Below are 14528 nucleotides of genomic sequence, written 5' to 3' on the forward strand. Positions count from 1 at the left end.
CCAAAATCTAACAGAAATAGTATCAACTCAGCTACAGCACCCCCAGAGTGATGGACCACAGACAGAGCTATGCCATGTTCTTTCCGAAACTAGTGCTTGAGCTGGAATCCTGCTAGGTGTTCAAGAAAAGGTAATTGTACGTAGATTACTATCTTCAGTACTAAACAGGTCCCAGGATATCCAAAGACTCAGTATAACTTTATAGCCTGACTGTCTCCTTCTGACTTGCGTAGGCTTTTCACAGAAGCAACACTGCCTCATTTCAAGACTTCCTTCTGAGAGCTCAAAACAAGAAAAAGAGGCTAAATACTGACCTGAAAATTTCAGCAAAGTGGGAAATAAGTCATGGAGAAGCTGAAATCAGCAAGAACCTCCAATAGCTAGCATTTCTTAAAAATATTCAGGATTATTTATGTTTATATCACATAGCTTAGTAAATGCTGAATAAGGCACCAATAGAAAGGTTTTAAACAATTTAAAAGTAGATTGTAGCAGAGAGAAGAAAAAAATCACACTGGAGGACCAACCTGCACATGCTGCATCACATAAAATTCTGTTCCAATAATAGAAACATCACTGCAATACAACAGGGGCTTCGGGACTGGAAATCCAGCTGAAAATAAGGCTTTCTGCACACGGTATTCTCTATCGACCTGAGGAAGACACAGAACTTAGGTTCAGTGAAAATCTCCCAAACATAAATGAGTACAGGCAATGACAATATATCCTCTTAAATGTTTAGTTATGCGTACAGCACAGAAAACTGGAAATGATCGAGCAATTCACTGCAGTTCTGGACATATTCAGTGGTGTGCTGCACCACCATGTACAGGACTTATCCACCTGCAACACAAAGTGTTTGGTGCCTGCTGAAAGACGCTACTTACCTTGTGAGCTCTAGGTAAAAGGGGGCCATGGGGCTTCTTCCTGAGCACATAAGCCTGCCCACCCTTCTGAAGATAAAAGGTTGGATTTGACTGGCCTGAGCTACAAAAAAAAGGATTATAATTACTTACGAATTCAAGTACTTACAAATTTTCAAACTTTTAACAGAAATGATGCAAAACGCACTTTGACTTGGCCTGAACAAAATGGAAAGACAGAGGAAAGGGTTCTTCTCAAGAGTTGGGTTTGGGTTGTTTTTTTTTTCAAATATAGTCCTACAAGGATACAAGTAATAGCCCACAAAACTGGAAGTCAGAGGTTCTATTCCTATGTACAAGAAAGATATCTTTTTTCACTGCAGAGAGGTCACAGGTACTCAATTTGTTCTCCTGTGAAACAGATATCATTTACCTGTCCTCCCTAAAGAGACACCATTAATGTTTCCAAGGGATGCAGTAGATACTAACTTTAAAGCATTCCGATTTGCAGGAAATTAAATAGAGCAGAATTCACACTAGCCCATAATTGTATTTGTCCTTTGGCAAGCTGCATTTTGAACAATGTAAGCTCTCCAAACAACTGGTGAATTTTAGCACCAAGGCCCGCTGTATGCTGATCATCACATACATACGCTATGCTTAAGGAACTGCCTATACTAACAGTAAAGTCTGAAAAAATGAATGCTGCAGTGCCAAAGAATCACAGAAATTAGACATTTCAATCACACATTTGTGTAAAAGAGAAGGACAACCTAGTTAAACCCGTCACAAAACCTTGTCCATCATAACCCAATCGAGCTCATAGATTCTTATTTTCCTCCAGGCTCTGTACTAATCTACATGCCTTCCTCTCCTCATTCCGGATTATTTTTAAGATGCATTCTGACCTAGTCCAATAAAAGATTAGACAACTATCAGAAAATCAAAATCAAGTGAACTTTTGCCCTCATTTTCCCCATGACATTTCCACTCTCCCTGAGGCAGTTAGGGCATAGTCTGTAATACAGTTTAACAAGTATGCTGCACAGACAAACACTCTGCCCTGCCCAACAGAGATTTAGATTGGTTGAAGCCTTGAAGCGCAGCCGCAAGACCAATGAAGTAGTAAAAGCATAAATACTGACAATATTGTAGCAGATGTTACTATTGGCTACATTCCTGAGGCCCCTCCTAAAGTCTCCTCAATTGAAGTACATACGGGGGTCAGAGCACAGATGAGGATTCAATTAATGTTTTGTATTTGCATCAGAAGACAATGAAAAATTGTTAACTGTTTCTTAGCGATACCTGCAGATAAAGCAGCCGAGGCCATGTTTACAAAGAAATTAATACTTATTTTTAGAATAACTTAACTTTAATAGTTAGCTCCCGATTTGAAGTCACACAACCATACCAGTAATTTGCTGAATGCACATGAACTAAATGTTCTGTGCAACAGTGGCTTTGGATCCTGGGTGTAGCAGTTCACTGGCGCACTAAAGTGCTCTCAAGGCGTTAATGGGAATCTCAGCACAATGTATGCTGTTCTCATGGATTTGCTTACCTGGCTATAGCCTAAGCCTTTTTATATTGATTTCTTAAGCCATGCATGTGCTTCCAAACATTATTATTTGCTATGCAATTAAAGAGCAACCAGATAAATTGAGATTTATGAGCAGGCAATAAAACAACTGTGCGTGTACTCCAACAGAGCACACCACGGAGGGCCAAACACACCTTTTTCTGAGGGCATCGAGAAGTCCACCCAACACATCGCCTGCCTGCAGACGGCCAACTGCGGCCACAGGGTCTATCTGGGCCAAAGGTCACCTCCGCCGCCACCACGAACTTTGCCTTCTCCAGCCGTTCCCTCGAGGGCCGCTGCCTGCCATTACCAGGGCAACGCTCCCCCCCCCTCCGGCCACCTTTCCTGCCGGGCAGCGAGCAAGCCGCGACCCCTCTCCTCACCCCACAGAGGCACGCTTCGGGCAGACGCCCTGGCTCTGCACCTCAGGGCGCCCCACGGACGAGGGCCCACGGCGTGAGCCCATGCCAACAGCCATGGAGGCGGCCGCCGTTCGCCCCTCACGGGTAGTCTCGGGGCAGGAGAGCGGCCCCCCTTTACCTGTACTGCCTGACAAACAGAGACTCCGCGGGCTGCCGAGGGAAGCCAGGCAGGTGGCTGCACAGGTACCGCTCTAAGCTCCCCTGGTCGAAGCGGTGCTGCCGCCTCACCTCGCTGGTGCCCGGCTCTGCCGCCATTCCCCCGTTGCGCCGACAGCGTCCGCCCCGCACCCGCCCAGCGCGCCGCTACGCTACTGGCGGAGTTGCCCCGCCCGCCCGGCATCGCCGCGGCAACCGGAGGAGGCTTGGTCCGTCAAGGAAAGCGGTCCCCGGCGCCAGGACAGCGGCGCTCTCGGAGCCGGGTGGCTTCTGCTGGGGGAAGGCAGCTCCCGGGAGGTAGTTACCGCCCCGGTGGCACCTGCCCTTAGTCACCGCCAGAGCCCGCACGTTGCCCGCCGTCGGCGGCAGGGGACACCCCCCCCCCCCCCCCGCGGCGGGAACGCGACCTGAGGCGCCAGCGCGGGCAGGGGACGGCGCTCCCTGCCGCTCCCGGAAGCTGCCTCAGACAGGGAGACGTGTCGCTGCGGCGTCGGCGGCGCTGCCATGGCGGAGCCGAGCCGGCTGGAGCGGCTGGAGCGGCGTGTGCGGGAGCTGGAGGAGGAGCTGGCTCGGGAGAAGGGCGGGCGGCGGGCGCCGCGGGCCCGCATCGAGAGCATGAGCCCGGAGGTGACGGACTCCAACCCCTACAGGTGCGGGCGGGGTCGGGGGGGCGTTCTGCCTCACGGCGGGGTGGGGAGGCTGCGCCTGCGGGGGTTGTGGGGAGAGGGCCGGGGGCTGGGTCGGGGTGTAGCGGACGGGGAGAAGGTAGGGCCGTGGGGTCTCGGCCCGCGGGTTGGGACTGTGGGTCTGGGTGAAGGGGAGAAGGCGCGTGGCCGTGGTAGGGCCGGGCGGGGGGTGGGTGTGCTGAGGAGGGTGTCAGGACAATGCGGGAGGCAGGTGCTCTGTGGTGAGATGTTCTCAACTCTCCCACCTGACTGGGCTGGCAGGGCTGTTTATCGGCGTTACTTTGTATTATCTTGCCTTATGGTACCGGGAGAGAGGAAACTGTGAGGCTTTTAGCGGAGTTTCTGATAAGTGGATCAGGTGTTGGTATTATATTGAAATCTTATTCTCATTCCTCTAACTTACTGATTTTAGAGTTTGGTTTAGAGGAGTCTTGAGCATCTGGGACCCTTTCTAATGCTCAGCGGGTTCTGGACATCTGATGCTTTTTTGTATGTTGTTGTGGGTTTTTTTTTTGAGGATGAATTGCTTTAATACAAGTTGATAGTTGTACTTTCATTGATACTTTCTATGAAAAAAATGCAATAGTGGGGTAAAACATTACTTTAAAGTTCTTCCAGCTATCCTCAGAACCTGATGTTCTGTAATTAATTGTTTTTAAAAAATGTTGTGTTGCAGTTAATCTAATCAAATTGATCAGAAAACAGCCCAAGAGTCTTCACTGGCCTGCTGCCATATGGTTCATTAAAGAGAGAAGTGTAGGCTTTCATTCTGTAAATCAGGGAGTAATTTACAAAAATAGCTGTGGGTCCTCCTGATTTCATTGATGTTACTCATACATCTGAATAAGGATATTTCTTCAGGGTTAGTACTCCATTGCTGTTGCTAATAGGAAAGTATCTACTGCCTCGTTTAGACTGTACCTAGCTGGCGATCACAACTGTAGTGAAAACAGCAGGCTGGAGTTTGGTGCTGGGTGGCATTATTTTTAAAGCAAAAGCGATTTTAAATATCTGAAAAGCAAAATTGCTATTAGAAATGTAGAGAGTGTTTTCTGTATAATGTTGCTGTTTTTCTTTGTAGTCGCTTGATGGCGTTAAAAAGAATGGGAATTGTCAAAGACTATGAGGTAGGATTCTGTCTGCATTAAAACAGCCCAGCGTGTTTTCCCTGTGAGGACGGCTTTTGATATATTTATCTGTATTTCATTTCTTCCAACAGAAGATCCGTACCTTTACAGTTGCAGTAGTAGGTATAGGTGGAGTTGGCAGCGTGACTGCTGAAATGTTGACAAGGTGTGGCATTGGTAAGGTAATGAGAGTTTTCTTCTTCATAGTAAATGGACCAGTTGTGTTTCTAAAGACTTAGATTTGATTTCACTCTGTTGATTTTGCCCAAATAAAAAAGTACTGTGAAGAAATCATTTAAGAACAGCACTTGCGTAACATCACAAATGAAGAGTCTGTGTTTTTCTTAAACTAGTAAAATTGGTTTACTTAGGGCTTAATCCTGTATCATATGGATGGTTCTTGTTTGGATGCTTGTCTTCTCTGTGCTCTTATTTGAGCCCATCTACCTAACCTTCACACTGCATTATTGCCAAAGGGAAACAAAATAAAGAAAAAGAAGGGGGATAACACACATAGAAGATTAAGTCTTGTGTTATGAGATCAAGTTGATAGTCATGAAATTGACGTGCAGTAGATGTCAAACAGATTTTTTTTTATCACAAAGTGTTGGTTATGTGACAGACTTAGAGCTAAAAAATTAGCAGCAGTTGAAAGTAATTTGATGTGTGTATAGATAATAAGAACCTCCGGAGTTAATAGAACAGGATTTTTCTTTAAAGGAGGAATTTGGGGAATGGCTTAGATGATTGTATTTCCAGGCAAAGCCTGACCATTTGCTCTTGGAACTTTAAGAAGTTTCTTAATTATTAGGTGATGCAGTTTCCTACTGCAAAGTTTATTCCCCCATCCTCTGAAAGAGCATCTCCTGAAGACCAGCATCTTGGGCATAGACAAGGACATTGAAGAGTTGATTCAGAATTCAGTCCCTGTATTATGTAGGTATTTTAAGTGAATTGTTTTTGAAGAACTACCTGCCCAGACAAGTGAAAGAAATTACACATTTCTAGTCAATGTCATAATGACAAGTAGGAATGTGGTAACAGAGTTGATAGTGTTCATGTAGATAATAAGTTGAATATTCTTAGTTTAGATCAAATGAACAGATTGATTTTTATTAAGAGTGGTTTTCGTGACTTAATGGATCAGTTCCTGGTGAATGGGAGTTCGAATTCAGTCTTTCTTAGTCAGGGTTTTTTGTTGTTGGCTTTAGAATGAGTTGTGTTGTTTAAAATGCCTTGCCATAGTGCTCTGGTTGCAGAGTCTTTGGAGATTCACATATGTTAATACAATCTTTGTTGTAGCTGCTTCTCTTTGATTATGACAAAGTGGAATTGGCAAACATGAACAGACTCTTCTTCCAACCTCATCAAGCTGGATTAAGTAAAGTGCAAGCGGCAGAGCATACTTTGAGGTATAACTTAGAGAAAGAAGTGTGTACCAAAATGTATTTAACCTGGATGCTGCTCCGGGAAACTGATGTTTCATTCTTAATCACTTGCAGAGTGGCATGATCCAATTTAGAAATTTGAGTGTAAAATAGTTGTGAGAGTGATTGATACTTTAAGGACATTTTTTGTACTGGCCAAAACCTTCATGTAAGTCTACTTTTTAAGTACAGCTAGTTTTGCTCAGAAATTTGGTATAAACTACACCACTTTGATATGTTGTGATTTTTTTTTTTTTTTCCTTATCTAATCTGTGAATTTTTGACAAATATGGGTGTATTCTAGACTTCAGACTGGAAGCTTAAGACTGTAGCAACACTTGTGAAGTTAGGGAGTGGAATGCAAGTTATCATTGTATTTATTAACATGGACTCATATTATTTCCTCCATAAGGAATATTAATCCTGATGTTCAATTTGAAGTACATAACTACAACATCACAACACTGGACAACTTTGAACATTTCATGGATAGAATAAGGTAAAATCTCTCACCTTCTGCTGGTGTGTGGCTCTAAACACAGCCTCACATTTTTATTGTTGGGTTTTTTCAATTTTCCAGTTGAAAACCAGTGGGAAATTGATACATATGAAGACATTTCTGCTTAGACCTTTTCTCTAGAGTTGGCATTTATTTCTACTGTTATATAGTTACATTGTATATTAGCGCATCTTAAGATGCGAGTTGTATCCTGTTCTGCAATCGCACATGTTGGAAATGCACTTCCCGTGTGCTTCTGCACTCTAAAGCAGCGTGTTGATTGCCGTGTGGTATCCTGTTCTGCCAGCAATTTCACGCAAACTCCTGGTACTCATTTCAGTAATGGTGCACTAGAGGAAGGGAAGCCTGTCAATCTTGTTCTAAGCTGCGTGGACAACTTTGAAGCTCGCATGGCGATTAACACGGTAAGGCCGTCAAAGGCGTCAGCCTGTGGCATTGTTTTCTCCTATAAATGTTAGGAATGTGGGGACTAGACAAAAGACAGGAACTTATCAAGAATCTTCTAAGAAATTTCCTCCTTGATTTAAGAAAACAGAATCTGAGCCTTTACCCAGTTCTTACAAAACACGTTTTACATGTATAAATATAATTGTAGACTTTGAAGTTGCTAGTGGCTAATGGTTAGTAAAAGAGTTAAGTGTTGTCAGCCCTCTCTGTCTTTTCAAATTATTCTGTTTATGTAATGGTATTGTCAAAGCCTGGTACCTTAATTCTTGCAAACTTTTTAAAGACTGTATAGCTAATTGTATACTTCATATGAATTTTTGTATACTAAAAATGTCTTAAGGCATAATCAAGCTGTATACCTAATCAAGCTGTTTTTCTTTATAGTAGCAGCCAATGTAGAGTATGTGCCAAGCACACGTGTTCTGTTATCCTTCAGCTAACTCGATCTGCAGACTGCGTGCACTGAAGGTGCAGATACGCTATATCCATGCCACTAGAAGTAGTTTGTGCAATTAGATTCTGTAGTGTGCTAGGAACTGGGTCACTAACGCCTGCGTTTGGTCAAAAGTCTCAGGTCCTCGGGAAAGCACAAAGGGCTGGCTTCATGAGGACAGGTTTAATTTGTCCTGTGATAAACAATTTCCATTCTACCTTTTCATGTTCCTTTTTTTTGTCTTAAAGCAGGAAGATCAATGTGTTCAATCACTGTCAAGTTACAACTTTTTCTTCTCCGTTAAACTTCTGATTGTGTGTATTTCTGTGTTTATAAGGCCTGCAATGAACTCGGACAAATCTGGATGGAATCTGGAGTGAGTGAAAATGCCGTGTCAGGACATATACAGCTCATCATACCTGGTGAATCTGCTTGTTTTGCGGTACGCAGTGCTCTGCTGAATTGCTCATTTGTCTCTTAAAGAAGGACTGGGATATGAGGATGAGCTGGCCAGTGACTGATCCTGGCACAGCTGGTGGAGTAGCTTAAAATTTTGTGTAATCTAGGGGGGGGGGGGTAATACTTTTTTTTTTAAATGGAATTTCTTTATTTCCCTCAGTGTGCTCCTCCACTTGTAGTTGCTGCAAATATTGATGAGAAAACATTGAAACGAGAAGGAGTTTGTGCAGCTAGTCTTCCTACAACTATGGGTGTGGTGGCAGGAATTCTGGTACAAAATGTTCTGAAGTAAGTAACTATGTTGCTATTCAATGTACAGCACCCTAAGGGAAAAAAACCCGAAGGAACATTTTGTAAGGATGGGTCTGGTTCTTTTTATATGTTTGTGGCCTGTTTCCTAAAGGTCTTTGCATCCTTGGACGGGGCTGAAATATGCACTGCTTGAATCACTGATGTGTTTACTTTAGAGCTGCTGTTTCTAATAGAACTTTTCAGGGGTAAGAAAGTCTTCAGTTTTCCTAAGAATTTCTTTTACTGCATACACACACACTCGTTTTTTTCTTAGTTCTACATTTAAACATGCTCCCATTTGACATTAAATTATACACAAAACATGCTACAGTGCTGACTTGTCTTTGAAATTTTATACGTGGACAAAGACTAAGTAATTTCTCTTGAAGTGTTTATATTCTCAAAACCTGAAGTGAATTAAAAATAGTTATATAGCAACATGACGTATTTTAATATTTTCAAAAAATATTGTCACATGACTCCAACCGCTAAAAGAACTGCATGTATCAGCAAGGAAAATACTTGAACAATGTTGTCCTCAGTTGCAAAATGATGCACCATGTCTTACAAGCATCTTTGAGAACAGGATCTTATTTAGCCTGGTTTTAGCCTTACCTTGGTTTTGTCAGCTCTCCAAAATTTCTAGTTACAAAGAATAAAAATACTGTTTGCAAGTGTGCCTACAAACCACAAAGCTCCATTTTCAGCTGCGCAGATAGCGGTGCTCTATAAAATTGCATAGCAACATGTGTTTTTTCTTTAATGAAGAATGCAAACATTGCAGTTTAATTTAAATATTTATTTTCATTGCAAATCTGACCCTACAGTAAAGATGATTAAACTGGTTCTGAAATGAGCTGTTGAAAACTCTCCCACTGTAATACAGGGTACCCGCGTGTTTCAAGGAATGGATTAAGGCACAGGAGAAAACTGCTTACATACTACTCTAAACATACTTTTTCTGAGCCTGTGGCTGACTTGTTTTGAGACACTTCTGCCACAAGAGGACCTGGCTCTGTGTTGATGCAGTTACGCTGTTGTCAGGCGACTACAGCTTATTTGAAGACAATTACAGTAACTCTTTACAACTTCACTAGTGTGAAAATGTATTCTAAAAGTTTTTTGAGGAGAAATTATTCCTTGTGCAACTGAAGTTCTGAAGTTTTAGGTTTGCACCTGCACATAAGGGCCTGCTTTCTGTTTGTTTCTAGATACCTGCTAAATTTTGGTACTGTGAGTTATTATCTTGGTTACAATGCGATGCAGGATTTCTTTCCAAGTATGTCCATGAAGCCAAATCCACAATGTAGTGACCACAATTGCAGAAAACAGCAAGAAAATTATAAGGTAAAAATGTTTTGGTGGTGTTTTGTTTTGTTTTGTTTTGTTTTGTTTTTTTTTCCCCTGAAAGTCTGAAGAACAAAGCCAGCTACAGATCTGTAGTAAAAGGAAACTTTCATTGCGACTCCAGTTTTCAGCAGCCTTGTCTTCAGATGGTTGCATGTGTTTCTAAAACTACAGTACTTAAGAGTTCTCTTAAAGCAAAGGGTAGGCAGAATGGCTTGCATTCAGTTAGGTAACTCTTTCTTCTGCAGTAATTGCTGAACCTTTCTGGCAGTCATGTATTTTTGAGTGTTAATGGGTTTGGGTTTTTTTTTTTAACTTGCAGGTATTCTGCCTTTTTATGCCTAACAAAGTTCTAAATAGTGACTGCATATTTGAACTACTAAAAGAAGTTTGAATATTAGATTTGATCTTTGCTCTTGTTGAAAATTGGACTATCACATCTATTATGCTTTTTATCTTTTTGTGGTTTTCCTTCAGAAAAAAGAAGCTGCACAACCAAAACAAGAAATAATTGAACAGGAAGAAGTAGTAGTACATGAAGACAACGACTGGGGTAAGTAATAAACTGGAGACTAATTGTGTTCCCAGTACTGAGATTCAATTGAAGTCTTTGTTTTGGGTGAACACACTGGAGGTAGATAGACTTCTTAAGGTTCCTGTTTTTTGTAACTTGTACTGCGTAATTACCGCTGGCTTTTCACAGGTTCCGATGGTAACGTTACCACACTTGATGATGTATTTTTGGTGTAATGTGCAGGTTGTAGGCTCAAAATGTAACCACTGTTTGAATAAAAAAAACTTTCTCAGAAGATGGTCTGAAGATATGTAAGATGTGAGAAGATGTATTTGCTGTGTGTTCCTCTTAAATCTGTAACCAATGAGCATTTGTTGTTTTCATAACGGCTGTGCTGAGGCATCTGATGGATTTTTATATTCCTCTGAGGGCTTTAAATTAGAAGGAATTGTCTTAAGGAACAATAAGTGTGTGTTATATAGCCATTTCAAGAATGGATATATGCATTCTGTTTATTACATGATACAGAAAATAATCTTAGCTTACCACTGGGAGAAGTGTCCTCACGATAAGACTTAAATGGTAAAGACAAGGAAGTCCTATAGGAGAGGTTACCTGTATAGAACCATTTCATACATTGTAAAGGGGAAATCTTGTAGTGATAATGGAATGAAGTAGTTGAAATCAAAGGTGTTTCTGCTTTTAGCTATTTTTCTGTTTCGAAAAAGTAGCTGCTGTTTTGCTCTTTACTGTGTTAACACAGTGATTAAAGAACTTTTTCTTCTAACGGAGTTCTCGATCCCTTTTAATGCAAAGGCATTGAATTAGTATCAGAAATTTCAGAAGATGAGCTGAAGGCTGCATCTGGCCCAGTACCTGAGCTTCCCGAGGGAATTACTGTAGCATATACTATCCCAAACAAGGTAATGTATTTACTCTTTATCAATTTTTGAAATACACGTAGATTCAATTTGTAATACTGGCCGGTTTAGTTACCCTTTAAACCTAACGTGCCATTCCATCTTGAACAATTCCAGTGAAACTGTACCTCTACACCCGATATGTGCCTTCTATGGCCCAGTCTTGTGTTTCTGTGAAGTACGTTTCTTTCAGTGTGGATGCTCGTGTGAATGTAAGTTTGAGGTGATAGGAGTGAATGTATTTGGGGGGTGGAAGAAGGGAAACAAACATGAATTTCTCTGTTGATATTTCTGTGACTAATTTTTACTGTGTTTATCTTGTAAAAGCTCTATGTAGTCAAAGAGCAATTGGTGTACCTGGGGGACACAGTATCTGTACATATTGCAGCCAGAACATTCTAACTCCTAGTCAGAATGGTTTACAATTTAAGCTTATAACCATTTAGGCCTAATCTTGCAACTGAGTGCTTGGTTCTGGGAAAATGGTGTGGTGTAACAGCAAAAAAGCTTATTTGTGTGGGGGTTTTTGTTTGCTATTTTTGTTGTCAACTTTTTCCTCCTGTTCCTAATAGGAAGAGGATTTGGTAACTGAGGAAATGGTAGCAGAGTCTGAAGAAAGCCTAGAAGAACTCATGGCCAAAATGAGAAACATGTAGCAAAACAAGTATCAAGTGCAACTTTGGGGACTTCAGATTGGCATTGGATTTTGAGACATCCAGGCTTTTCTTTTTTCTTTGTACCTCCACTGAAGCTTATCTTTACACTTCTGATGAAATGGAACTGTTACAGGGGCAGGAAGGAAACGCTTCGTTTATATTCTGTTGTCTATTCACATCTTTAAGATACAGAGTTGTGCTACTGTAAATTTTGATTTCTCAGCATTGCTAGTGTTCAGATATTCAGCAGAAAATAAAAGATGGATCAAGTAACAAAAGCAGGCATACCACATAATATGCAGTGTCACATGATGAGAACAGTCCATAATATAGGACAAGTGGAAGAAGAAATCTGCTGGAGTGGACTGAGTAGGTCAAGGGCAGATGATTGTGCCTCACTTATGTTGCTCCTGGTTTTCCAGGCACTTGTACTCATCGTTGCTCACTGGTCTCTGGAAATTCTTGGCATGGATCGTGCTGTAGCTACTTTGTCTGAGTAACAGAACACTTCAGCCTTTTCATCTGCCTTAAATATCTCTGGGAGGGAATGTTTCTTAAACTTCCTTGGTTTTATCAATGTTTTACTACTGCTTATTCTTAAATAGCTGCCTGTGTGTTTTGTACGTGATGATGCTTTGAGTATGCTGCGACAAGGTGAAGTCTTTTGTTAGTAGATAATTATACTAGCAGACTGGCTATTAGCAGGCCACTATTTCAGCTGGCAGATGCTTTTAATGACAAAATCTGTATGAATTACCAGCAACATTGGGAAGAACAGGAGTCCCTCTCTTTCTCTTCAAATATTTTAGTTGGTTATTAGAAGTTTAGCTATAATTCTGATCTGTCCTCGTCACAGGGGCTATACTAAGGAATAGAATTAATCTGAGTTTGCACAAGAAAACTTCTAAAGCTAAATGCTCTAAACTTTATTTAGTGTTGCAAATATCTTCAGTGGAGTAGCTAAGCTATTGTATTTGTCTTGTAAATAATGTTTGTGCAGTGGTATTACCTTCTAAATTACCACAGGTCAAACTGACATGTAAACCTACACATCCTGTAGTGCCAGTACCCTGCACAACTGGAAGTATCAATTTCAAATATTTTTAACTAGTGTGGGTGTCCCATCCAGAACTTGATCATTATTTAAATTTGGCTTATAAGAATAAATTTCAGTCTCTGCAGTGTTAACACAAACATTTACAACTTGGGCTGTCCAAAAAACCCTTCCACAGCATGATGCAGCCAACACAGAACCAGCTAGTCCTGGCAGTAGCACTACCCAGCCAACAGGAAACGAGAGTGATATGGGGGAAGTGCTTCTGGTTCTTAGGGCAGCTGAAGGAATACTTCATTAAATGTTTGATTTCTAAGCAATGGTTCCAAACTTAAAAATCTGTTTCCTCCACAGCTGGCACTAGAATATATCACATAAAAATCACCTCTGAAGCTGGTGAGGGAGGTTTTGGGTGTGGGGCATTATACTGTAAAATGGAAGTATGTTTTTTGGATTGAGTTCCATTTTGGAGAAACTAGGTTTTGGAAACAAACTCTACAGAGGGATGGGAATTAGAATGATCAGATCATTAGAAAGGTCTCACTGAGTCTATGTGAGCTTGATCCAAGTGTCAGTTTCAGTGTTTCTCTGACTTCACCTTTCTGTTGGGAACAATAAAAGTGAGGCACACACCTGGCTCTAGAGATCCTCAGGCAAACGGCTGACTCGCTTCTGCAACAGCTCAGTTAATTTTGACTCTTACCTATTTGGCTGATGTGACTGCTGTCACATGATTGACAGCTTTACAAGAGGCAACTGTTTACAGTTTTAAAACACAGTTTTAAGAGCAAAACTTTTGTAAGCCCACTTACAGAGTATGCCAAATGGTTCTCATCTTACTTTCAGACTTTCAACTTGTATATACAAGAAGAATTTGAAATAATTAGAAAATACATTAAGATGATTGTGTGTGCCAATGGTTAAAATTATTTAAAAATAAACAGCATCAAAAGCAAGCAGCTTTAAGGATTTTTTTTTTAATCAAATAGACATTTACAAGTAGAATCTACTCTGACTATAAAAGATAATGGACAGTTTATGACTTCTTTTGTTATGAACTAACAAATTAAAGCACATTGCAATTGTTTAGTCCAGCTTTATCTGGCAATCTTATAAAAGAACCTTTCCATTTTTACAGTGTATAATGAATATTCTGACTGATTAAATCTCCATTGAAACTGGCGACACTGTTTTGAAGTAGAGTTCTCCTACACAGAAGTATTACTTGGCATACACCAGCTATACAAATTACCTTTTCTTTAATGTCTCTGAGGTACAACCACAAATACGTGAATAACTGTCTTGAGTGCTGCGACTACAGCTGTGTAAGCTTGTGGCCTGCAAGCCCCTCCACTATGACTCATGATCCTGTGTTACTTTCTGCACAAAGTTTTCTTTGGGGTGACAGGGTCAGCATATTGATTCCTCACTGTCTTTGCTAATGGACTACGGATGGTTGGGATCTGCTATGTTTAGGGACTGATTTTTCCTCCAAAAGCAAGCCTGCAACCCATGAATAACTTGGAGAGACGTCACTCAAGGGAAGAATAGTAACAGTTCAGAACTGGAAATCACTAAATGGGGAAAGCCTGATCTAACACTGAAGGTCTAGAAAGCAGCT

The 14528-nt window shown here is 41.2% G+C and overlaps 2 protein-coding genes across 3 annotated transcripts in view; one reads left to right on the forward strand and one right to left on the reverse strand.

Annotated features, from left to right (window-relative positions):
* The window catches only part of ACAD11 (acyl-CoA dehydrogenase family member 11), a 31870-nt gene extending 28730 nt beyond the window's left edge, over positions 1–3140 (reverse strand). The window contains exons 1-3 of the mRNA XM_086467545.1: positions 2989–3140; positions 888–987; positions 528–653 (exon numbers count right to left, since the gene is read on the reverse strand). Of these exons, the coding sequence (XP_086323671.1) occupies positions 528–653; positions 888–987; positions 2989–3125 (363 nt within the window). The 5' untranslated portion in view covers positions 3126–3140. The remainder of the gene's footprint in view (positions 1–527; positions 654–887; positions 988–2988) is intronic.
* Positions 3141–3515: 375 nt separating this feature from the next.
* Positions 3516–11934, forward strand: UBA5 (ubiquitin like modifier activating enzyme 5). Of its 2 annotated transcripts, none has more exons than XM_086467868.1 (12): positions 3516–3676; positions 4794–4839; positions 4932–5021; positions 6142–6251; positions 6679–6765; positions 7106–7190; positions 8004–8108; positions 8286–8413; positions 9628–9763; positions 10241–10316; positions 11094–11200; positions 11770–11934. In XM_086467868.1, the coding sequence occupies exons 1-12, from the start codon at positions 3531–3533 to the stop codon at positions 11851–11853; spliced, it is 1200 nt and encodes a 399-aa protein (XP_086323994.1). In that variant the 5' UTR covers positions 3516–3530; the 3' UTR covers positions 11854–11934. The 2 variants fall into 2 exon arrangements, with proteins under 2 accessions (XP_086323994.1, XP_086323993.1); XM_086467867.1 differs by having other exon boundaries at positions 3531–3676; positions 7106–7205.
* The last annotated feature ends 2594 nt before the right edge of the window (positions 11935–14528 follow it).

The sequence above is a fragment of the Leptosomus discolor genome, chromosome 7 (assembly GCF_034619465.1).
Source record: "Leptosomus discolor isolate bLepDis1 chromosome 7, bLepDis1.hap2, whole genome shotgun sequence".
NCBI lineage: Eukaryota > Metazoa > Chordata > Aves > Leptosomiformes > Leptosomidae > Leptosomus > Leptosomus discolor.

Coding starts and splice junctions, on each gene's coding strand:
- UBA5 (XM_086467867.1), top strand. CDS start 3,531: ATGGCGGAGCCGAGCCGGCTGGAGCGGCTGGAGCGGCGTGTGCGGGAG. Junction 4,840..4,931: donor GAATTGTCAAAGACTATGAG/GTAGGATTCTGT, acceptor TTCTTCCAACAG/AAGATCCGTACCTTTACAGT. Junction 9,764..10,240: donor AACAGCAAGAAAATTATAAG/GTAAAAATGTTT, acceptor GTTTTCCTTCAG/AAAAAAGAAGCTGCACAACC.